Source organism: Labrus bergylta, chromosome 19, assembly GCF_963930695.1.
Source record: "Labrus bergylta chromosome 19, fLabBer1.1, whole genome shotgun sequence".
NCBI lineage: Eukaryota > Metazoa > Chordata > Actinopteri > Labriformes > Labridae > Labrus > Labrus bergylta.
The window spans coordinates 10858781-10882871 of NC_089213.1; the positions used below are offsets into that span (position 1 = coordinate 10858781).

Here is a 24091-nt window from a genome sequence, read left to right on the forward strand (position 1 = left end):
CCCTTTTTGCATGCTCAAAGCAAAGTTAGATTTATTTTCTGTTCAGATTTATTTCAGAATGTCTTATAATAATATTTACACACAGCAGACACAGAGACGAAAAAGGAATCATGCTGCAAACATCGACCAATGTAAAACTGTAACGTTAGTTAGGAGATGGACTGATGTATTTATTGAAAAGTCAGAGATTTTCTTCATTCAGAACCACTGTCACCAGCTGTTTGCTTACATGGACATGTAGTTATTATAAATATGTTATTTTCATGATTATTATGAGATGAGATTCAACTTTATTGTCATTACACATATAAAAGTATAGAGTAACGAAATGAGGTTTGGCATCTCACCAGAAGTGCAAATAAGCAGAAAGTGCAAGAGTCTGTGCTATGTACAAGGAATTACAAAATTTACAGATGTAGACTAAAAGAAAGTGAATTATTGGGTATATATGGCTGGATTAATGGGATGCTATAAATATAAATAAATGCTATAAATATAAGTTATATTAATTATTATAAAAAAATTATCATGATTTATTGTTAAATGTTGCTTTGAACAAAGTTATATTGCCTTAATGAAACTTTCCAAACATTTGTGTAATGGTATTACGAAGATCAGTATCAGTGGACCTCGGAAAGCTACAGCTCCAATTACACCATTTTAACCACGGGGGGGCAGCATTACGACTCCGAGCAGCTTGTCAGCCGGAAAAGAAAGGGGAAAAAAAACAAAAACGAAGAAGAAGGAAGCGGCAACAACACAAGTTGCTAAGTGCTAGCTTACCTAGCTGTCGGGGAGCTAGTTGTAGTTTGAAAAACCCCACAAAATATGACGCCTTAAATGTAAGACGAAGAAGGACACGCAAAGCTGCAGACTCTGATAACGTGATTGATATAGGTACGTTGACAGGTTTAATTCACCATTTGCAAAAAAAAAACCCCAAAACATCTCAGAAAAACGTGTCAGGTGCAGCCGCTGTAACATCATCGAGTTGCTAACAGAGCTAACGTTACCTGCCTTCCCTGCTCAGTCATAACAAAGTCCCCACATGTGAAGTGCTCTGTGCGTGTTTAACTAACACAAAGTAAGGTGTTAAAATGACCTACTCGTTGCAAAAGCCCAATGATGTACATTTATAAATCTTTTGCACGATTCAATCAAACAATGCTTACCTGGTTGTTCAGTGATGTCACAGCCACAACAAAAAAAAGCATTTAATAGTATAAAATGTAACATGTGAGGTCAGTATGCATGTTAGATTTTTGTTAATGTTCACCAAAACCAGCACAGGTTTTTATATTTCATGTCGCTTGAATATGATGCTGTTCCTTCCCTTTTAAAGATAACACACATCTTCACTTCACTTCAGTTCAATTCAATTCTAAAAACTTTATTTGTCCCCGGGGGGCAATTCAAAGACAGACAGAGCAGTAAATGAACAACAGTGCAAGTAAACAAAACATTTTAACCTAAATAGAAAGTGTCAATTTAAATACATCTTAAAGCTTAAACTTAACTTAAAAATACAAAATATCAAAGAGTGGATGTGAGTGGACAGTGATCGGACCAACAGATGTAAACAGATGTAAACAGAACTATGTGCAGTAAACGAGAAATACATATATATATACAGAACTATGTGCAGTAGTGACCAGATGTAAACAGAATTATATGCAGTAAACAAGAAATAAATATATATGTATACAGAGCTATGTGCAAGTAGGCAAATACTAAATGATAAGTTATTAAGGTGCATGGTGAATAATGGAACAACAGAACTAATATATACAATATAACTGTAAGTTCACTAAGTAACCAAACTCAGCTTTGTTTCCCACTGCTGGCAACTTACAAGGCCCTCACGTTTTTCCTATAAAGAAACACTGTGTGTGTGTGTGTGTGTGTGTGTGTGTGTGTGTGTGTGTGTGTGTGTGTGTGTGTGTGTGTGTGTGTGTGTGTGTGTGTGTGTGTGTGTGTGTGTGTGTGTGTGTGTGTGTGTGTGTGTGTGTGTGTGTGTGTGTGTGTGTGTGTGTTTTCCTAATGGGACAGTTACCATCTGAGTGCTTTTTTTTTTTAGAGATTTTAAAATATGCTTCTACCTGTGTTGTCAGATGCTGAGGGTATCCCACCAGGATGTATGCTGTGTACAGACAAGCCCACACGCCCACTGCGGTGGAGTTTTCTGTCTACTGCAACTTCATATCCAGCAAGGAGAAGAACTTGGTTGTCGCTGGGACGTCTCAGCTGTACGTCTACAGAATTATCCACGATGTGGAGGTAACTGTAATCCTCCGAATCAATTGTTTTCTTTGTTTCATGTTTTGAAACTCAAGCAATGAAACCATCAAAGTCTTTTAGTGATGCGTGTGACATTAATGTTTTTTTTTTTTTTTTTTGTTTTTTTTTTCAGAGTACGTCAAAGGTTGACAAGTCTTCAGGTAGGTTATGTATTGTGTTTACACTCAAAGTATTAGTAGTAAACTACAACTCTATCATTACTCAGTCATACAAACTTAGTTATTTGCATTAATTTTGATCAGACTTCACTTTTTTTTTGTCTGCAGATACCAAATCCCGTAAGGAGAAGCTGGAGCAAGTGGCATCCTTTTCTCTTTTTGGCAATGTTATGTCCATGGCCAGTGTACAGCTTGTGGGAGCCAGCAGAGATGCACTCCTTCTCAGTTTCAAAGACGCCAAGGTATCATATTTTTTTTTTTGCTGAGCATTAAATAACTGTAATTATGAATGGCCTAAATTAAATAATAGGCAAAAATAACTTGATTTGAGTTGACCTCTTTGTGTGTTTCTTCTTTCAATAGTTATCTGTAGTGGAGTACGACCCGGGGACACACGACCTGAAGACGCTGTCTCTTCATTTCTTTGAGGAGCCAGAGCTTAGAGTATGTACTGTGGGAACAGGAAACACTAAATATATTGGAAAAAATAAAATGTTTGTAGATTTATCTGTCAAAAAATAGAAAAACGTTTAACATGAGCAAGCTTATGAATCCTGTTTTTCTTTTCATTTTCAGGATGGTTTTGTGCAGAATGTACATATTCCCATTGTGCGTGTTGATCCAGAGAATCGCTGCGCTGTAATGCTCGTTTATGGCACCCAGCTTGTGGTGTTGCCGTTCAGGAAGGATACTCTCACTGATGAACAGGAGGGTGGAGTCGGAGAAGGGTACAGTTGCCGTCTGCTTGTTGTGGTTGTTGAGTTTCTCCGCAGTGCCTGAAAATACCTGCATGTCAATTTCTTAGGTGCACCAAAACCTGATCTTGAGTTTGTTTATTTCTGATCGTTCACAGGCTGACCGATTAGTTGTTTGTCTGATATTATTGGTTGATAATATCCGTTTTATTGGGCTGTCACAGATACATCACTGTCAGTGAATATGTTTTCTGGTATACACTGTTATGATGCAGACACAACTATTCAAAGAAAACATCCTTGGGGTTATTTAGAAATGGTGACTTCATGTAGTTTGTCTGGTCAAGTGCTCTATAACTGCATTGTTTACCATACTGTGTGTACTGTCAATGCTGCATGTAGCAGAGCTGAGCAGCTGAGCAGGGGATGATCCTTGCTAGAATTGGTAAACAATGTATAATGTTTAAGATTAGATTATTCTTTTGAGTTTTGCATCATCATGTTGGTGCAAAAATGATGAATGTTTTTTCCTTTTTTCAACTGAAAATTCAAACACATTGGTCACAGTATCAGTAAAGCTGTTCTTTGGTTAAACTTTTCTGACACTAGACACTTCTAAATCAAACGGATTGGGTTTAATATGTGCCACATGCATTATCTATTTCTCATCTACGTGTTCTTCTCATCCCCAGGCCTAAATCCAGCTTCCTGCCCAGCTACATCATTGATGTCCGTGAGCTGGACGAGAAGCTGCTCAACATAATAGACATGAAGTTCCTCCATGGCTACTACGAGCCAACGTTGCTCATCCTGTTTGAGCCCAACCAGACGTGGCCGGGGTAAGTCCAAAAATCTACTAGATGAAGTATTTATTTTAGTTTTGGTTCAGCTAGTTAATATACGGACAAAGTTACTGCTGAAGTTGGTGACTGAATTTTCTACAAATATGGACCTGACTTTTTTTTCCTTCTTTTTTTTTTTTTTTTTACACTTCTCAAACTACTTATTTCCTGATTCAACTGACAGGCGTGTGGCTGTGCGTCAGGACACTTGCAGTATAGTTGCCATCTCCCTCAACATAATGCAGAAGGTTCATCCTGTCATCTGGTCGCTCAGTAATCTGCCTTTTGACTGTACGCAAGTCATGCCTGTCCCAAAGCCGATCGGTGAGCTCAGTGAATTCTCTCCTTTTGATGTCATCCCAAAGTTGCCAGATCACAATCATTTCTGTCCGAGTTGGAGATGTTTATTTCCACTTAATCTTTCAGGTGGCGTTGTGGTATTTGCTGTGAATTCATTGCTGTATCTCAACCAGAGTGTTCCACCATACGGAGTTTCTCTTAATTCTCAGACAACTGGGACCACAGCGTTCCCTCTACGTGAGTATCATCATCATAAAACACACGCCTATATATCTTTCTTTGTTTTTTTTTCATGGACTAAACCCATCATTTAGACTTTTACCCTCACAAAATGACATGTGTTATTTACCAGGTATACAGGATGAAGTGAAGATCACACTGGATTGTTCCCAGTCTGACTTCATCGCCTATGACAAAATGGTCATCTCTTTGAAAGGAGGAGAAATGTGAGTCTGTGTGATTACCAAGAAAATTGTCCAAAAATGATGAATGGATGTAGTTCATGCACCCTCACTGACTCTTGTTTTCTGACAGTTATGTGTTGACCCTCATTACTGACGGCATGAGGAGTGTCCGGGCGTTCCACTTTGACAAAGCTGCTGCCAGCGTCCTGACAACTTGTGTAAGTTTGTGTTGGAACTGTGAGCAACAACAACTGGATGAGACTGGAATTCTCTTTCTTGAACAAATGTACTTTTCTTTTTTTATCTATGGATAAGCACAAAGGCCCGGATGGATCAGTTATTTTAAAATGTTGCATACTGCAGCCTTAAGTTAATAATGATAAAGGATATTGATGTGACATGAGAACTTTGAAAGTAGACCGATTTTTTGCTTATTATTTTATTGCAAATCAGAATCTGATTCATCATAAAAATTCTGAGTAGAATTCAGCCAAACCTTCCTCAAAACCCAGAGGTAATTTCCTCATATATATTTTTAAATATGAAGGAAATGCACAATATGTACAAAGGTTTTCAGCTTTTAGAGACTTCAGAAGAGTCTGCCGTCCCTCACACTCTGCGCGTTCCCTCTCCAGATGGTGACCATGGAACCCGGTTATCTTTTCCTGGGTTCCCGCCTCGGAAATTCGCTGCTCTTGAAGTACACCGAGAAGCTTCAGGAGACGCCGTCAGAGGAGGGAAAAGAAACGCTGGACAAAGAAAAAGATAAAGAGAAACCGGTGTGTTTGTGATTGCATGAAAGACGAGATCAAATCCAGATGCTGTGCGATTGTTTAGTTATAGTGATTAGTCGGGATGCTGTTTGATTTGACATAACTGATCCATTTCAGGAGGAACCACCAAGCAAAAAGAAACGCATGGAATCTTCCACCAACTGGACAGGTATGTTGAGATATATGTGTTTTTTGTGCCAGAAATGTGTGTGTGTGTGTGTGTGAAAGATCTTCTAAGCTGTGTTTCCCTCATCTTTTATTTTTTCAGATGAGGTGGACGAGATAGAAGTGTATGGAAGTGAGGCCCAATCAGGCACTCAGCTGGCCACCTACTCCTTTGAGGTAAAACAAAAACAAACACCTAACAGCCCTATAGCTTTTCTTTGGAAATGCAGGTCTTTGAGGAAGTTGACTAATTCATATTTTCTATGTGTTTCATAAAGGTGTGTGACAGCATACTCAACATAGGACCTTGTGCAAATGCCTCCATGGGCGAGCCCGCCTTCTTGTCTGAAGAGGTACACTCATTCAAACACTCCCTGGTGTCTCTGCAGATTATTTCCTGTGTTTACAGGTGTCTGACTTGGTTCTCATCTTACCCACAGTTCCAGGGTAACCCCGAACCTGACCTGGAGGTTGTGGTGTGTTCTGGCAATGGCAAGAATGGTGCTCTGTCTGTACTCCAGGTAAAACCTCCCTTCACTCTTATTTATTGTTTTAATGCAACTGTTCCTGTCTTACTGAAGCCCTGCGTGGCAAGTGAGAGAAAAAAAAAGTTAGTGATCCTCCTGAACAAAATAGTTTTCTCTTATGTGTCTGTGACTTAAGCACTGATGCAATAAAAACATTTAGCGGAATAATTAAAGCTTTCTACCTGTTCCTAAAGAGAGAAACAACTCAGATCAGACTGAAAAACCGTAGATCACCAGATTTTTTTTTTCACTTGCCTCTCGTGGCTTCTGTGCTGGTCAGTTATGTATAGTATATGCACTGTCCTAAAACCTGTGGTCGCGAGGGCCGTCTGCCACAGGTCCAGTGATGGTGCTACAGTAAAGTCTGGGTCTACCAGGGCTGCCTCAGAGATCGACGGAGTAGCCTGTAAACAACCCAGACACAAGCTGCTAACACGTGATTTTGTAGCTACTGTATATACGTACGAGCGTGGAAAGCCAGATAATGTACTGTGAACTGTCTGTGACTTTGACTTTTGTTCAATCTTTTTCTTTCTGTTCTCAGAGAAGCATCCGGCCCCAAGTAGTCACTACATTTGAGTTGCCAGGTTGCCACGACATGTGGACAGTCATCTCAAATGAAGTAAAGGAAGACAAAAAAGTACAGTTGGTGTCCGCCTCACAGTTTTCACTGGAATGAGTGTTGATGTGGTTCATCACTGATGTCGGGCCGCTTCAAAAAAAGAATTTAAAAATGTGATTTATTTGATTTTTATCCTCTAGCCTGTGAAAGGCAGTGATTCAGAAGATGGGACAGAAACCGAGACGGGTGAGGATGGTGAAGAGCGAGAGAAGGAGAAAGAAGAGAAAGAGGAGGAGGGGGAGAAGACGGAGGCGCCCCTGGAGGACGATACAAAGAAGCACGGCTTTCTCATTCTGAGCAGAGAGGATTCAACTATGGTAAAACCAGAACTTCAATAAATATCTGTCTGGCAGTTTAAATTACAATAAATTAAGGTAAAAAGGAGGGGGCGCTGATGGCCTAGCAGTTTGGTCGTACATCCTCATGTACGGATGTTATAGTCCTCCAAGTGGGTGGTTAGGGTTTAAGTCCAAACTGTGGCTCCTTTCCCACGTCATTAACAACTCTCAAGAAACACAACATGTCTTGAATATCATGACGATGGTATCTAAAAGTCTTTGGCTGTTTTTCTTTTTTCTTTGTAGATCCTTCAGACGGGTCAGGAGATCATGGAGTTGGACACTAGTGGTTTTGCTACTCAGGGACCAACAGTGTTTGCTGGAAACATCGGCAACAACAAGTACATCATCCAAGTTTCTCCCATGGGTATTCGACTTCTGGAAGGAGGTGAAATAGATTTTTATTTTTTTTTGTTGTAATTTCTTTGGAAAACAGTAGGAAGTGAAAATTCCTGTAGATTTATACTTTGGCAAAGTGGGCTGTATCGGCTGAAATGTAGTATTCAGGACAAAGCAGGAGTTGCTACTCATACCATGTTCTGTCATTGAAGGCTGGTTGATTTGAAGACAGTGACACAGCCAACAGCTTGATCTGTAAAAGTATAACAAGAAACACACCTTAAAATGGTCTGTTTCTGTGGCAATCCTTTCTATTATGTTGTCAGAATTAAAAGCTGTGTGAACCTGCAGGGGGCAAAAACTCAAATGTTATTTGATCAGGTTTGAAAAAATTACATATCAGACAATATAGCTCGTTTTGAAGCTGCATGTTAGTCATTTATACCTGAAAATATGTAAGACAAAATAGCAACTTTAATTTTCCTTTATGGCCAGTATAAGGAGTTTAACATCATTCAAACCTGTTTTACTGACATGTACTCTGATTTTTTTGCCTCCAGTGACACAGCTTCACTTCATCCCTGTGGACCTGGGCTCTCCCATAGTGCACTGCTCTGTGGCGGACCCTTATGTGGTCATCATGACTGCAGACGGAGTGGTCACCATGTTTGTGCTAAAGACTGACTCCTACATGGGGAAGACACATCGGCTGGCCCTGCAGAAGCCACAGATCCCCACTGTGAGTAAAGCATGCTCAACAGGCTTCTTCTTTTGAACAAACACGCCCCCTGCTGGCCGAACCAAAGCTCTCATTCTCGGGTTGCTTGTTCTCCTGGCTCTCAGCAGGGTCACTCTCTGCAATTCTGTTTAAAAAAACTTAGAAACCCTAAAATTCACAGATTCTATAAACTCAGTCATTACGTTGTAAGCTTCACGATATTCAGAGAAATCCTTTTTATTTGTGCTAAACTTGTTAAAAACGTATTCTTTTTTTAAACAGCAATCTCGTGTGATAGCATTGTGTGCGTACCGCGATGTAAGCGGCATGTTCACCACAGAAAACAAAGTGAGCTGCTCCGTCAAAGATGACACAATCATCACAGGTCAGTCTGAAGAAGAGACCATCATTCACGACCTCAGGTAAATAAAATACCCTCCGTAACACATAACAATGCACATGTCATATTTAGTGAAAGAGTAACCTATTCTTAAAATGTTATTAAATGTGTGTCTGCAGCAATGCCGTAGATGACGAGGAGGAAATGCTGTATGGAGACTCTAATGCGAGTGCAGCACTTGCGAGGGAGGAATCAAACAACAACTCCGGGGGGCCGGGTCATTTTGGAAGTGATGGAAACTCGGGCAAAGCCGAACCCACCCATTGGTGCATGATCACCAGGGAGAGTGGTGTTATGGAGGTGAAAGGGCATATAATGCACCATTTAAAAAATACACATAATGCAGTGTCTTTCCTTAACATCCCTGTTTTAACTGTCTGATTGTTTCTTACATTTCAACAGATTTACCAGCTCCCAGACTGGCGGTTAGTTTTCCTGGTGAAGAACTTCCCGGTTGGTCAAAGAGTGCTCGTTGACAGTTCAGCCGGCCAATCAGCAACACAGGGGGAGGCTAAAAAAGAGGAAGTAACACGTCAAGGAGATTTGCCACTGGTTAGAGAGGTGGCTTTGGTTTCACTTGGAAACAACCAAAGCAGACCTTATTTATTGGTGAGTCCTTACTTTAAGAGTCCTCCTGTTGATTTCATTGATGTGTTTGCGCCTCACTCAATCAACCCTTTGAAAGTGGACTGAGTGGGGTGCCGTCTTGACAAATTCTGTTTAAATGTACTAAATGAAAACCATCACAGTTACGAGTGTATCAATGAAAGCTTTGAGGTTGTGCAGACTTTATGGATATGAAGAATCTTAAGTTACTCAGAGAAGTAACATCTAAGTTAGGGTTGTCACACTACAACATTTTTAACATGATATGACAAGCAGAAATCAAATGAGATCAATACCTGTTACCACAGTGATACAAATGGAAGTCCAAGGCACCCAGTATCGTCATTTCTTGTTTTAATGACCAAAAAATTGCAAGCAAACTCCTGCACACTATCTCAGTAGCACAAATCAATTGGCAACATTTTGGTACCAAAACAACAAAGATCTGTATTTTTTTCAAGCTTTGGTTCTTTCTTTACTTTTGATGAAGAAAATAGCTGTGATTGTTTTAAAAGAAAATTTGAAAATTATCCAAATATTGACAATTTGACAACCCTTTTTTTACAATAAAAAATACCAAAGTGAGCATTATTTCTAAAGCTTTTAAGAGGCCTTCACACTTTGCTCATTCAAATGGCTCAATCACAGTAATTTACAAATACTCAGACTTCAAATGACTAATGGTGAGTTAACAGATATTATGTCATGTTTCTTAGATTTGAATTCATTTGGAACTACGTGTTTGTTCAGTTAAATACTATAATGATTCTTTGGTTGTTTAAAGAATGACATGAAAACACTCCGTACACACGCACAAAACAAAATGTGCACAGAGATAAGAGGTAGCACTTGTCCTAAGGTGTCGCCAAAATCAGTGCAAGACATTAAAGTTCCTCACGAGCTTTAAATACCTAAATAGATGTAAGATTTTTAGGGATATGACTCGCTTCCAAATATTTCAAGGAATGACGGCACAATAGGCAAGAATACAAATGTAGGCACTGGAGGAGCCATTCCTATTGTGGAGGTTCAAGCGTGCAAATGTTTCATGAAAATAAATAAATAAAAATGTTGAATAAAAAAAGAGAACTAGGTATGTTAATAAATGTTTTTGTTTTTAAGGTCCACGTTGAAAACGAGCTTCTAATATACGAGGCTTTCCCGTATGATCAGCAGCAACAGACGAACCTGAAAGTGCGCTTCAAAAAAGTAAGAACCCGCTCTGGATTCTTTTGGACTACATCAAGTGTGGTTTATAATGAAGTGAATCTTTAATGTTTGACTTTACCCTGCACAGGTGCCTCACAACATCAACTACAGAGAAAAGAAATCAAAGCTTAAGAGGGATAAGAAGACAGACAGCGGGGCTCCTGAGGACAGTTCAGCTGTGAAAAGTCGGATTGCCAGGTTCAGATACTTTGAGGACATCTCTGGATACTCAGGGGTAAGAAAGCCAATTTATCAAGCTGATTTTTAGACACTTTTTTAAAAATAGGACAAGCATTTTTTGACTGTTTTTTGAAAGCAATAACAATAATAAAGTACTCTCTGACAAACCCGCTCGCACCCGTGCTTGTTGTGACAGGTGTTTATCTGTGGGCCGTCTCCTCACTGGATGCTGGTCACCTCTCGCGGAGCCCTGAGGCTTCACCCCATGATTATCGATGGTGCAATTGAGTCTTTCTCACCTTTCCATAACATCAACTGCCCCAAAGGTTTCCTCTACTTTAACAAACAGGTACAGTAAGAACACTTACATTGTTTGTAACTTTAGAAGGTTCTCTTCTCCACGACATCGCTCTGTGGTTTAAAGGCAGGGTTGGTAATTTTCTCCAGAAAAACTTTTTAAAGATTTTCGTTGAAATTGTCTTTAGGTCCTGACAGACATTTAGAATTCATGTGTTCTGGAAAAGGAATAAGGAAAATCTGTTCTCTGAAGCAGTTGTAAGCCTGTAAAAACTTTGACCAATGTCAGCCACGAGGTACCAATCTGATGAACCAATCAGGAACCTCCCTGTCTCGTGCCTCGTTCTCTACCCCAGTCTTTATAACATTAGTACTACACTTTAATGAATATGAGCAGTGTTTCCCATACATTGATTAATCTGTGGCGGCCCGCCACATTATCGACAAGGTCCGCCACGGATACATTTTTTGTATTCATAAAATTGCTGCGTGCACGAGAGAGAGCGGGGGAGAGAGAGAGAGCGGGGGAGAGAGTGCAGGCGTGCTATGAGTATGAAGCGCGTTAGATGTAGCTGCAGCTACTTGTCCCTGCTCCTCTCTCTCTGCTGTCATGACTGTGAGCATCGCGGGGAACATTGCTACACACACACACACACACACACACACACACACACACACACACACACACACACACTGGCACACCTTACTTTACAACAGCACAAAATTGATCCGTGATCCGTACGGACCACAGACTGTACATATTAGGTACGGACCAAGTCGGGAACACACGTGATCCGGTCAAGCGGTCGGTTCGACTTTACTCCGTTCACTCTCACCGTGTCTACAGCTAACGTAACGATAGCAACGCCATCTCACAGCCTGCTAAATTAATGTAGACTCCACCGCCAAGATATCGCATCATTCTGTGGGAAACACTGTATGAGCCTCTGCGATTGAATGTTTCTTTCCAAAAAAAAAAACAACATCTTGGGTATAGAGGATCCTCAGCTTTTTTTTTTTTGAAACAAAGATCCACATACTGTCTTACTCACTTCTATATTATTTTTATTGAATATACAAACTTGTAAAAGTGCTGCAACCTTAAGAGGATTGGTCCATGTATAAAATATTTAAGAGCTGAACTTTGAGAACCAGTTAAACTCAATAAGGTCCATGCACGTTGGACCTCCATATGCAATATTTAAAGATTTTCACAGCAACTGACAAAAGGCAAAAACCGTAGAACCATTTCAAATCCTTGGAATTCTCATGGATAGTTTCTAGTTTTAGTGTCTTATCTTGTGTTTGTTTCCCCAGGGTGAGCTGAGGATCAGCGTCCTGCCTACCTATCTCTCCTACGACGCCCCTTGGCCAGTCCGGAAAATCCCACTGAGGTGCACCGTCCACTACGTCTCCTACCATGTCGAATCCAAGGCAAGGCTCCTCTCACTCTGCCCACACAGCACCAGAGGCACTGAAGCAGCTACGTGACACAAATTCAAGCTGTGAAACTCATTCCCTGGACTCACACACCTCGTCTTGTATAAAGCGATGCAAAATAAAAAAGCGTATCGATCGAGCAGATTTGAAAAAGTTTGAGATGAAAGCCCTCTGGCCTTAAAGTTTTACTTACTGCAAAGAGAGAAAAAAAAATCAATGACTGTGACTTTGAAGGGGTTAGACTTTGATTTGAAGTTTACTGTGTGCTTTTGGCTTCCTCTCTCTCAGGTGTATGCTGTGTGTACAAGTATAAAAGAGCCCTGCACACGCATCCCCAGGATGACTGGAGAGGAGAAAGAGTTTGAAACCATAGACCGAGGTCAGGCATAATGACATACACACACACACACACACACACACACACACACACACACACACACACACACACACACACACACACACACACACACACACACACACACACACACACACACACACTCTGTTAATATCACTGATTCCCAACCTTCTTTGCCCCAGCAGACCTATCAGATGAACTCAAGTAACTGTTTATCAACACCACCTTCTAAAATTGGATATGGATAATTAGATAAAGATGCAGAAAAATGAACTAACTGAAATATTCTGCTGTCTATATATAATCTGTTAAAGGCACAGGCCAACACCAAGGTCAAATGTTGCATCCTTCTTGATATTTTGGTCTGCAAGCGCAGTGACTATTTATTCCTGCTCTCCCTGTGATGGTTGACCCTGTTGTGCCTTTGAATGGCTCATATTTCACTTAAAGAAAAATGAAAAGTGCTCAGTTTCCTGATAGTCTTCACACACTTTCTATTTCAAAGAATGGTTTTGCATGCTCTAATGGACTCAGTTTTAAAGGAAGGCTTCTTTACAGTCCACTTTAGGTAGCTGGTAGTTTACTGATTCAATGGCACTTCCTAAAACACACCATTCCCCCAGTTTGTTGTCCAGTTTCAGATTCTATTTCCTTCAACCACAGATATGTTCATAAGTTGCTGTTGTCTTTCTGCAGATGAGCGTTATATTAATCCTCAGCAAGAGAAGTTCTCCATCCAACTCATATCTCCAGTTAGCTGGGAGGCCATCCCCAACGCAAGGTAAAAGCATTCTTCACTATGAATTGCACTCCGATGATAAGCAAGGGTGCAGTTTGCGAAATTAATAAGAGAGCCTTTTATTAATACCTGTTAAGCTTCTAGAAATGAAAAGGTCCAATAAACACAGAGTTGTGGCAGATTTGGTTCTCTCATTTTCTCCTCACCAGGTCGTCCCAGTGGAGACTTTGCGCTCCTTTCATTTAAATTCATGGGTCACTTATCCAAGTTGTAGAAAATTGATTAAGTCTCTCATGGCTTCTCTCTCTCATTTCAGGGAATGAGTAATGTAGGTTAGTTTATCCAAGACCCAATTATTTATATGCACTTCTTTGTGGTCACCTACTTTTGTGGAAGCTCTTCTCTGGGGACCTAAAAACACGTACATGTAGCATGCGGCTTTTTTTGCATTGTATATAAGGGCCATGGACTGTATACACAGATAAACAACCAGCTCAACCTCCTCCCGCTCTGCAAACACAAAGCCAAAGTACCCTAGTGACGGGCACTGACATATTTCATAATTGGAGCCTAAGTCTGCATAGTAGAGACAGGCTGCAGGAACTGCGGCACAGACGTTACTTGGCCAATGAAAACTCACCTTTACCATCCAAATAAAACAGGAGAGATCCCTCAGGATTGGTACAGTCCACAGCAGAACATTGTTCTGTCTGTTTGAAGCAGACACTCAAGGTTATGCAAGTTCATTGACTCTTGTGTTAGTTTGTTAAGTTTCCTCTCATCGCACCTCCTCTACTCCAGGGCACACGGCGCTGCATCTGTTATTGATAAAGAAGGGTTTATGACCTGTACTGCAGCCAGTGAGAAGAGAGAGCTCTAAATCTATTTGCTTCATTTCAGGCAAGGTGTTGTGCTGTCCATCATTTATACAGTCTTAAATGAACACACTGATTCTGTGAGATCAGATTAGGCAGCACTATACCTTCTGTCAAACCAGATATAATGTAGTGTGATTCAAATCTGGAGATATAGGACAGTACTGTCAACAAACAGCAGAAGGAGACATAGCCACAGTGACAACACCCATTGGTTTGTTTTATTAACCATTGTCCTTTGTTTCCAGCTGGCAGCTGTGCCTTAAATTATATTTTGTCTTTTTATAAAGAAACCCAACTCATTAAAAATGTTCCCTGAGGTAAATAATCAGAGAACAAGGGTCAGTTTAGCATCTTTCATACAATTGTAATTGTTCATACAAACATAATGATTGTAACCAGTAAAGCTCTGTTGGACATTAAAGAGAATACAGACATGCTTCCCTTTTTAAACCAATGAAAACATCATATTTGTAGCTGTATAACTATATCATAACAGAAGAATGTGTGGCCCGTCAAAATGTGTCCATAAAATATTTCACTGGAAAAAAACAACGAGTAGACTCTTAGTGGTGTTTGAGTGTGTCCTTGCTTCATTCTGTGTCTGTCGCTTTAAGGATCGACCTGGAGGAGTGGGAACATGTAACCTGTATGAAGACAGTGGCACTGAGGAGTCAGGAGACAGTTTCAGGACTGAAAGGATACGTGGCAGCAGGGACCTGCCTGATGCAGGGGGAAGAGGTCACCTGTCGAGGCAGAGTGAGCAGAACAAAATAACACCAGCATGAGATTTATTATACAGTATATATATTTGTGTTAGAACCAAATGATAAAAGTAAGGAAGGGAAGAAAAAAAAACACTGATGACTTGTTATTTGATGCTTGTGTTAAGATTTTGATCCTGGATGTAATTGAAGTGGTGCCAGAGCCAGGGCAGCCCCTCACCAAAAACAAGTTCAAAGTGCTGTATGAGAAGGAACAGAAGGGGCCGGTGACAGCCATGTGTCACTGCAACGGATACCTGGTGTCAGCCATCGGACAGAAGGTCTCAGCCACACTCTCGCATCACACAGCAGGAAACAGAAATATACTTCTGCCTCATTCTCTTGAACTGGATAAAATATTTGATTTAATTCAATTAACACTGTACAAAGAGGTAGATCATATGTATGTATGTTGCATGTAAATATGCAAAAACAAGGGGTAACCTCCTCTGTGTTCCTGCAGATCTTCCTGTGGGTCTTGAAGGACAACGACCTGACGGGCATGGCCTTCATCGACACTCAGCTCTACATCCACCAGATGTTCAGCATCAAGAACTTCATCCTCGCTGCCGATCTTATGAAGAGCATCTCACTGCTCCGCTACCAGGAGGAGAGCAAGACACTTTCGCTCGTCAGCAGGGTGAGGAAATGACGCCACTGAAGCAGTTGATTAACTGCAGGGATTGAGTTGTTCCTCTGACGATTAAGATTAGCACCTCAGTGTTGTATTTGATTGCTGAGGGGAGATTGCACTACTCACACTCAAGTGTTTATTGATTAGGATGTACAAGTAAGTATTGACAATGTGTCTCCTTGAATCCAATCAAGTTAATCTTGAAGAGAGCAGCTTTAGCAGCAGGAAATAATTCAGGAGCCATCTTTGTTTGGGTTTAACTTTTTTTTTTTTTTTCTATTTTGGCAACAGGATGCAAAGCCCCTGGAGGTTTACAGCATTGACTTCGTGGTGGATAACAACCAGCTTGGGTTCTTAGGTAATGTTTAGCTCCCTTTTGTAAGGAAAATTAATCTAAAATAAAATATCCTGTTCTCATTCATTCTTTTTCTTTTTACTTTTAGTGTCGGATCGAGACAAGAACCTCTATGTGTATATGTATCTTCCTGAAGGTAAGACATTGTTCAGGAAGATGCAGATTTTTAGCAGCTCAGTTTGAATGCTCTTCCTCTCTAGTAACGTGCTGTGTGTGCTTGCAGCTAAAGAGAGCTTTGGAGGAATGCGCCTGCTGAGGCGAGCAGACTTCAACGCTGGAGCAAACATTAACACTTTCTGGAGGATGCCGTGCAGAGGAGCGCTGGATACAGGCAGCAAAAAGTCTCTGACCTGGGACAACAAGCACATCACATGGTTCGGTAAGTGGCCAAGATATCCAAAGCTGACCGGGCAGTTATTAGGGATGTTATGAATCGCTGAACCTCGCAATACTATATCTATCATCGTCTTCATTTTTACATCTGTAAAACACCCATGCATGTAGTAATCTCATTGGCTCTTGCACTTGTTTGGGCAAGTGAGGTTTCATATCTGCTTCCCAGCAGATGATAATGTGGTTTTTCATGTCTCGAGCATTTCAGCATGGTACTGTTTTACATGCTGCATCATGTTGGTTGTTCTATTTGTGTAGTCCATCAGCCTCTTGCAATATTTGCACATAGATTTTGTCCATTATGTGCTCAACTCACTTCTTCTGATATCAAAGCAGGAGAGACTTAAAGCATATAACACCCTCTGCTGGTTAAAAAGGAGTATCACAATACAGTTTTTTTTTTTTGTCTTATAATTTAAGTTGTCCATATTTGTATTGATTCTTGATTGCATTGCAAGTATTGTGACATCCCTAGCTATAATAAACAAGTGACCTGCAATTTTTAACTGATGACAAATAGATGTAGAGAAAAGCAGAGCTGTGTCCATAACTGCCAATTTAGTTGTAAATACAGTTAATAAATAAAGGTAATTCTCTTGTGTATATCCAAGAATGAAAGACTATGGAGGAGGAAAGATGCCATATCAAAAATATTAAATGTACCCTAATACATTTATTTACTAGTTTATCCAATTTGATGTATTTGCAAAGGTATAATATGCAAATTTATATGAAATGTACAAAAACAAAGCTAAATAAAACAGAGAATTTATTTGTTGTAAAATGTGACGTACATACATTTAAATGGCTTGTTTGTGTGATGTGTAACACAACAGTTTTGGCCTCAAATAGCAGTCCTGTTCTGCCACATTCTTTGATGGCAGAGTAGAGTTTTCTGGCACAACTTCAGCAACCAGCGAGGTGCATGAAGTGCGAAAGGCTTGAAGAGGTCAAAAAGCTCCAGCAGCACTTGTAGTACAAAGATCATCTTTATTGGACAGAAGCGTTTCGGCTTGTGGACTTCATCAGGGTCATGGTCCTGATGAAGTCCACAAGCCGAGCTGCACCTTTCCTCTTGTTCTGTCATCAGGCCTCTGTCGAAGCGAAACGAGCACCTTTCCTCACAGAGTGTAAAACATTTCCACTGACAATTGATCAATCATTTTCATTTTATTTTTTCCCCACTGGCTGAGTGGGGGATTCAGGGGAGAGTGATACAATATATTGTGTGTATTTTAAAGAATCATATTGTTGTTGTAGACCTTTGTTAGGCAATAGATTAATTGATATTTCTGCACGGAAGAAACACTCTTTTATTCTGTATTCTAACAGCAACTCTAGATGGAGGAGTTGGCTTACTCCTTCCCATGCAGGAGAAGACTTACCGTCGTCTGCTCATGTTGCAAAATGCTCTGAACACGATGCTGCCTCATCATGCTGGTCTGAACCCAAAGGCCTTCAGGTTTGCCTCCGCCTTTCATACAGTACTTTTTATACACATCACTGTTCAGAGATGTGAGCGTGCTCTCTTGTACACAGACAGTGTGATCAAGATAAAGGTTTTAGTATGTGACTGATGGGAGTTAGCTGTTTGGTAAAACTAACCCTTTTGTATCTGGTGTCCAGGATGCTGCAAAGCAACAGACGGGGCTTGCAGAACGCTGTGAGAAACATCCTGGATGGAGAACTCCTCAATAAGTACTTATACCTCAGTACAATGGAGCGGAGTGAGCTGGCAAAGAAGATTGGTACCACTCAGGACATAGTAAGTACAAAAAACAGGAGACAGGATGCTGGGACTTCAGCTCTTCCTTTTTTCTCATTTCCCTCTTCCTAAATCCTGTTTTTTTTTTTTTTTTTTAAATCTCTAGATCCTGGATGACCTTTTGGAGATCGACAGAGTCACAGCTCATTTCTGAGATCCACATTCCCACAGTCTCGTTCACTGAAGCCGTTTTATACTGAATGGAGAGAAAGAAATTGTCGACTTTTTGCAAACTTCATGATTTTTCTTAGTTAAAAAAAAAAAAAAAGAGAGCAGCCATGTTTTCTTAGGATATTTTGTATAAAAACAAAAAATCAGTAAAAGTAATTTACCCAAACCTCGTGTGTGTGTGTGTTTATTGTACTTTAAAGAGATCAAGACAGGAACACTGATTTTAATAAAAGATTTAAAATATTTTATTAACATAGTGACATTACATAAAAAGTATTTGGTGAGTTGGCATTAATGTTCCTTTTGATTCTGCACAGTTCGGAGATGCTTATTAAAAACAGATTGATCCTTGTATCACAGACTATTCAACATTAAGTTATTGCCATCATTAAAGCATAGTGTTTTTATTGAAGAACTGAAATCTCAAAGGCAACCCCTGATAACACTCATTGTTAATTTGAACTCTTGCTCAAGTGGGTACGCAGCTTTGTAATGGTACAATAATTTGGCATAACTCATTAGAGACTCTTTCATGTAAGTATTGATGACATGAGCATCTGCTACAAAACGTTGTCTTCCATTGATTCTAGAAAACCAACTTATCTTAAAATCAGTTGAATATAAGAGCATTTTAAAACAGTTTAAAACAACTTTAACAATTTAAATGTCCAAAATACATACAATTAATTTAAATAAGATCTGACAACATGATGTTCAGACAGTACTCTGAAGTGTGTTTGGTACTTTTAAAGTCCTGCAGGTTAAAATATCTCCCTTATGATGGAGACTTCATGTCTGCCACCAGAGTCCAGGGTGATTTGGTGTCGAGCAGCAGCAGCAGTTGCAGCTTTTGGAGCTGCTACTGAAGTGAAAAGCTGTTGGATTGCATTTAGCGTGCTTGGAATAGCTCCTTCTTCGCTCTTCCTTGTGGGAGCAGCTTGAACTACCTCAGGTACTCGTACATTTCTGCATCCACAGATGCTAGGCTGAAGTATGACAGCATGCTCAGGAACCACCGGGTCAGACTCATGGCTGCCATTTCCCATCTGTAGAGCAGAGTTAACGGAGTCAGAACTTATGCAAGGTAGTTTTTACAGATACAGGAAGTTTGTCTTGGTGTTTTAATGCTTTACAATAATATAAATGACAAATAGAAAAGAAAAAAAATGGAAGCAAAGTAAGCAGTAGTACCCCTAACATGTAAAAGTATTTTATACATATATTTTTATTAAATGAAGAATGTGCACAGATATCGCGTTTGAGCACCAGCATGAAATCAAAACAAACCGCTGTTTGGCTACAACTCTGCCATACTAGAGCCTCCGCTCTCCTCCAGCATCATACTTCCAACAATTCCAAAAATTGTCCTTTGCTCGAGCTGCAATTGCCAGTGGCCTGCATTGTTGTGTTAGCACGCTTTAGTTAGCTCGTAGCTTCACTTTGTATGTAAATGTATACGGAATGACCATGATTTAAAGAAGCTTATGTGACATCCAAATAAGCAGTGAGTGTTATTCTTCTTTCCTCTAGTCCTTGACCCAAACAGCTTTTATATGCAAGAGGAGGAGCCAGCCGTCCCAACAATGTAAACATGTTGTAAACACGGCTCTGACAACAACACAGCCAGCAGGACTCGAGCTTCTCACTCATTGTAGACAGTCATGACTCAGAGAGATATACAGTACTTGATTTCTGCTATATTCATGTCAAATGATGCACATTCTTCCTTTAAAGTAAAAAAAGATGTGCAGGAATGAGAATATGTTGCCATGTGAGTTTACAGCGATCTAAGTACATAGATTATAAGGAATTTTGACATCCACCGTGGACCAAGTAATAACTTATCGCTTGTCCTGTAAATATGCAAGTAGTGTTATCTGAAAAAAGTGGAATCCTGCTTTCTTAAGTATCACTCACTATGAATATTAGCTGTAGAAAAAGTAGGTCATAAAAATGCATCAATGTTGATTTCAGACTTTCATAACCAGAGTCACACAGTTTTTAATTTAATGCAACAAAGAAGTGACTGAAAATAAATGATATGCATTATTGACTCAAAGTAAATGAGTCTTTACCTTAAGGCCAGTTCAAACTTGAGGCTCTCCCATGTTAACCTGACCCAGCTGAAGAGCCAGAGTCCAGTTATCATCCTGCTCCTCTCTGCCTGAATCTTCCCCCAACCTCTCACCGCACTAAAAAAAAAAAGAGAGGGAGAGAGAGAGAGAGGTGCATCGTTTATTCCAAACCTCCGAAGATTCCAAAGATTTTGTGACTTTTAGCTCGAGTGTCCCCTGACAACACCGTTTTATTCAACAATGCTCACTCACTGGCTTTCATCATTGGGCTTTTCAAACAGTGCACTGGGATGAGAATGGTTTCAATTTCACTTTGCTCTTTTGCTTTCCCACATTGGGAATATTGTGCTTTGGGCTGCAGCTTATTTGCCAATGCTTCACTGACTAAGCTCTAAAACGAACCTCTTGGCCATGACAAAGTAGCGATCCACTGGTGCTCCGAGACTGATGTTGATGCTCCGGACGGTGTTAATGTTCCTGAAGACGAGCAGCATGGGCCGAGGCATCGACTTGAGCACCTGCATGATGCTTTCGAAGCGCTGCATGGCCATGTCGCGCATGTAGGTGGTCTCCTCTCGACTGAGGATGTTGGACAGACCCAGCTCGCGCATGTTGATGGGCCGCTGCAACAGCATCTCGCAGAAGAGGAAGTATTCTGCAGATCGTTAGATAAGAAAGCTGGTTACTTTTTCAAGCTGCAACAACCCGGGTGGATCTGCTTGACACGCTAAGTAAAAGAAAACGCATCTAGTATTGAAAAATGAGGGGTGGGATATGCAGCATTTATTGAAACAGAAAGTTGAAAAATATGTACCTTTGACCCCAAGTGCATTGGAGTACTTCTGCATTGCTGCCTCGTCTCTCAGGACTATGGACCTCCACAGTTTACAAAGGGCAACTCTGTCACTGAGGTAAAGGTTACAGTTACAGTTGATAACAAAGTGTTGCCAGAGGTTTTGCTAAACAGACTCCGTCTTAAAATCTTACCGTTGACTGAGGAACTCGTACAAGCCGTGGTCTAGGAGCACCAACTCTGCCTTCTTATCAGGACCCGGTCTCACTAGAACTGTAGAGGAAGAAGTGGACGAGGGTTAAATGAGTTCATTTTTGATGACAACTGTGCAGCTTTGATAGATTGTGTCCAGAGAGTCAAGGGTGAATGCAGTCATTAAGGTCTGGTTTCCCTTCACATGTAAGACTGTTTGTTTACTTTTCTGAGAAGTACATGACTGCAGAACACCATCGATCAATCTCTGTTGTTGTAGAATTTGTTGTTTTGTTTTCACAAATTGTGAAATGTCTTCTTTGGAAACAGAGATTATTTTCCATTCTCTCTTTTTCTTCATGTATGTGAACCTGTTTTTGGGTGAACTGTGGCTCAGTTGGTAGAGTCGGTCTTCTCCAAACCGGAAGGTCGGGGGTTTGATCCCCAGCTCCTGCAGCCACATGTCCGATAATAAGGCAGTTTTTTCTTACCACTGTAACTTTAGCTGCTTTGCTAAAGTGCTCATGATGGAAAGGCCGGATCTTTGTAACATAGCAATAAGTAAGGTCTTTTTACCTGCTTTTTGTAAAGTGTCTCGAGATAACACTTGTTATGAGTTGACGCTATACAAATAAAGATTGATTGAGCTCATTAGCATGTTAACTGCACTAGTTAACAATTCTTATACTGTTAGTATCATACATAGTATTAGAAGATTTACTTATTCTGTTTTTACACTCTAGTATTACACAAATGAATGAACCAACCGTTCCCAGGATGAGGGTCAGCATGGATGAAACCCGTGTAGAATATTTGCTCAGCAAAAGTTCGGATCAGTTTATCTGCAGTCTGAAAAAAAAAAAAAAAACAGATTTGAATATTTCAAACAGCATGATCATATGGTTAAACTCTGCACAACATATTGTAGCATTCATTAACTCACATCTTTCAAACTTAATCCTTGTCTTTTAATTTCTTCCACGTTGTTGATTTTGCAGCCATGGCAAAACTCTGCTGTCAAGACTCTCTATGAATTGGAGAGAAAAAGTATAGGTATATGAAAGGTTAAGTCGATGAAATGTTAGAAGTCATGGTGTTTTGTACCCCTGATATAAGCTCACCTTACTAGTTTGCTCCCAGAAAACTTTGGGCACAACAACAAAACGGAAGTGCCGCAGCTCCTCTGCACACCTCTCAGAATTCCTGGCCTCATTTTCAAAGTCCAGCTCTTGTGCCAATGTTCCTTTTAGATCCTACACAAAGACAATTATAAATCAATCCTGGATCACTATCAACCTCAAAAAGACATTCAAAGCAAGCCCATCAAGGAATACGAATGTTTTCTGACCTTAAGAACCCATCGGAATCCAAAGCTGGGGTGCATGAACTTCACAACGTCCAGCAGAATTTCCAATGTTCTGATGTCACCATCAAAACGATCCCTGAGATCAATGTACTGCACCTATAGGGGCCAACAAAATAAAAACAACAACCAAACAAAAACATACAGAGATGAAGGGTTATGCTGAACAATGTGGACTTTACCCTCCCATAATTGACTTAAATGCCTGTTAGGCGGGGGAGTTTCTTTTGTAAACGTTCAATGATGAAACAGTGGGACAGACTATCAATTATCTTCGATTTATTCGGCCGAGTTCAGACAATGCAGAGCATGAATGACTGACAAACTTTTCATGTTAACAATCTTGCTTAATATTCTATTAGCCGGTACAGCCTACAAATTCCTTTCCATTTGGGTACACTTCTAATAGGCTAGAAAGAAGACGTTACCTTTACTTGAAACTGTAAGACATACACTTCTTCGGCCTCAGGAAATCATACTTCCTTTTCAGCTCACAGCATACACCTGGCTCTCCAAATATAGACCTGCTGCTATGAGGTGTCTTAAACCCTTTTCACACAGACGGAAATCTCCTGAAAAACTCCGGAGATTTGGCTACACTTGACCAGTTGAGAACCACTGGTTTAGAATATATTCACTGTCATGCCAGTGAAGAACAGGAACACTTATTCAGGGTGTTTGAAAAGTGTCTCGTCTAAAATCAGGTCTGTGTCTGCACTGTACACTTTTTTATATCTATCTGACATAATCTGACACTTTCTGGATTTCCTGCACTTGGAAGTAAGAACCCAAAATTCAGCCAAAGAAGGACATTATAATGTTAACTTCAGCTCTCAGACACCTTGCTTACCTTCACAGCAACGGGAGTCCCGTCAAACAGCTCTGCCTTGTGAACTTGGGCCAGGCTGGCCGCAGCGATGGGATCATAGTCGAATGTTTTAAAAAGCTGCTCCGGGGTCTTGTCGAAGTCTTCTTGGAAGAGAGCATCCACCTGTCACAGAGACAAACAATCCGACATTTTTTTTTTTTTTTTTTTTTAAAAGCTGTCCTCGCTCAGTGAAGCGCGTGCCTTGTTTGTGCTGCAGTTCTCACCTCTTTGTACTTCCTGTTCAAGGCTTTGTCTTCAAGTATTTGCAAGGTACGGATGTATTCGGGGGGTAAGAGGTGATTGAAGGAACACAGACCTTGGCCAAGTTTGACGTATATTCCTCCATTCTTTATGGCTCCTTCCACCATGCACTCTGCTGCCCTCTGGTGGCACGCTGACATCTCAGTATGGTAGGATGGGCTGTTCTAGCAGGGGAGG

The 24091-nt window shown here is 40.4% G+C and overlaps 2 protein-coding genes across 4 annotated transcripts in view; one reads left to right on the top strand and one right to left on the bottom strand.

Annotated features, from left to right (window-relative positions):
• The first annotated feature begins 737 nt into the window (after positions 1-737).
• cpsf1 (cleavage and polyadenylation specific factor 1) lies at positions 738-18528 on the top strand. 2 transcript variants are annotated; one of them, XM_020644112.3, is made up of 38 exons: positions 738-897; positions 2112-2277; positions 2411-2438; positions 2565-2698; positions 2820-2900; positions 3033-3184; positions 3844-3990; positions 4178-4317; positions 4420-4530; positions 4646-4739; positions 4828-4915; positions 5333-5476; positions 5588-5639; positions 5739-5812; positions 5914-5988; positions 6076-6156; positions 6707-6802; positions 6925-7101; positions 7369-7510; positions 8022-8200; positions 8462-8601; positions 8699-8879; positions 8982-9188; positions 10308-10394; positions 10483-10629; positions 10771-10923; positions 12189-12305; positions 12600-12690; positions 13363-13447; positions 14898-15039; positions 15173-15325; positions 15508-15684; positions 15970-16036; positions 16122-16169; positions 16257-16412; positions 17759-17888; positions 18053-18191; positions 18298-18528. In XM_020644112.3, exons 2-38 carry the CDS (start codon positions 2134-2136, stop codon positions 18343-18345), a joined length of 4407 nt encoding a protein of 1468 aa, XP_020499768.2. In that variant the 5' UTR covers positions 738-897; positions 2112-2133; the 3' UTR covers positions 18346-18528. The 2 variants fall into 2 exon arrangements, with proteins under 2 accessions (XP_020499768.2, XP_029135227.2); XM_029279394.2 differs by having other exon boundaries at positions 6707-6784.
• A 55-nt stretch (positions 18529-18583) lies between these two features.
• Positions 18584-24091, bottom strand: part of adck5 (aarF domain containing kinase 5) — an 8465-nt gene continuing 2957 nt past the window's right edge. The window contains exons 5-15 of one of the 2 annotated variants that reach the window (XM_020644109.3): positions 23878-24078; positions 23636-23776; positions 22771-22884; positions 22544-22675; positions 22366-22449; positions 22190-22271; positions 21425-21503; positions 21252-21343; positions 20840-21092; positions 20438-20554; positions 18584-19408 (exon numbers count right to left, since the gene is read on the bottom strand). In XM_020644109.3, the coding sequence (XP_020499765.2) occupies positions 19306-19408; positions 20438-20554; positions 20840-21092; positions 21252-21343; positions 21425-21503; positions 22190-22271; positions 22366-22449; positions 22544-22675; positions 22771-22884; positions 23636-23776; positions 23878-24078 (1398 nt within the window). In that variant the 3' untranslated portion in view covers positions 18584-19305. The remainder of the gene's footprint in view (positions 19409-20437; positions 20555-20839; positions 21093-21251; positions 21344-21424; positions 21504-22189; positions 22272-22365; positions 22450-22543; positions 22676-22770; positions 22885-23635; positions 23777-23877; positions 24079-24091) is intronic. The other variant, XM_020644110.3, reaches the window with a different exon arrangement.

Bases quoted from the DNA above. Each gene is read 5' to 3' on its own strand.
- cpsf1 (XM_020644112.3), top strand. From the start codon at position 2,134: ATGTATGCTGTGTACAGACAAGCCCACACGCCCACTGCGGTGGAGTTT. The intron at 6,157-6,706 runs GTAAAACCTCCC...TTCTGTTCTCAG, and splicing joins GTGCTCTGTCTGTACTCCAG to AGAAGCATCCGGCCCCAAGT. The intron at 16,170-16,256 runs GTAAGACATTGT...GTGTGCTTGCAG, and splicing joins GTATATGTATCTTCCTGAAG to CTAAAGAGAGCTTTGGAGGA.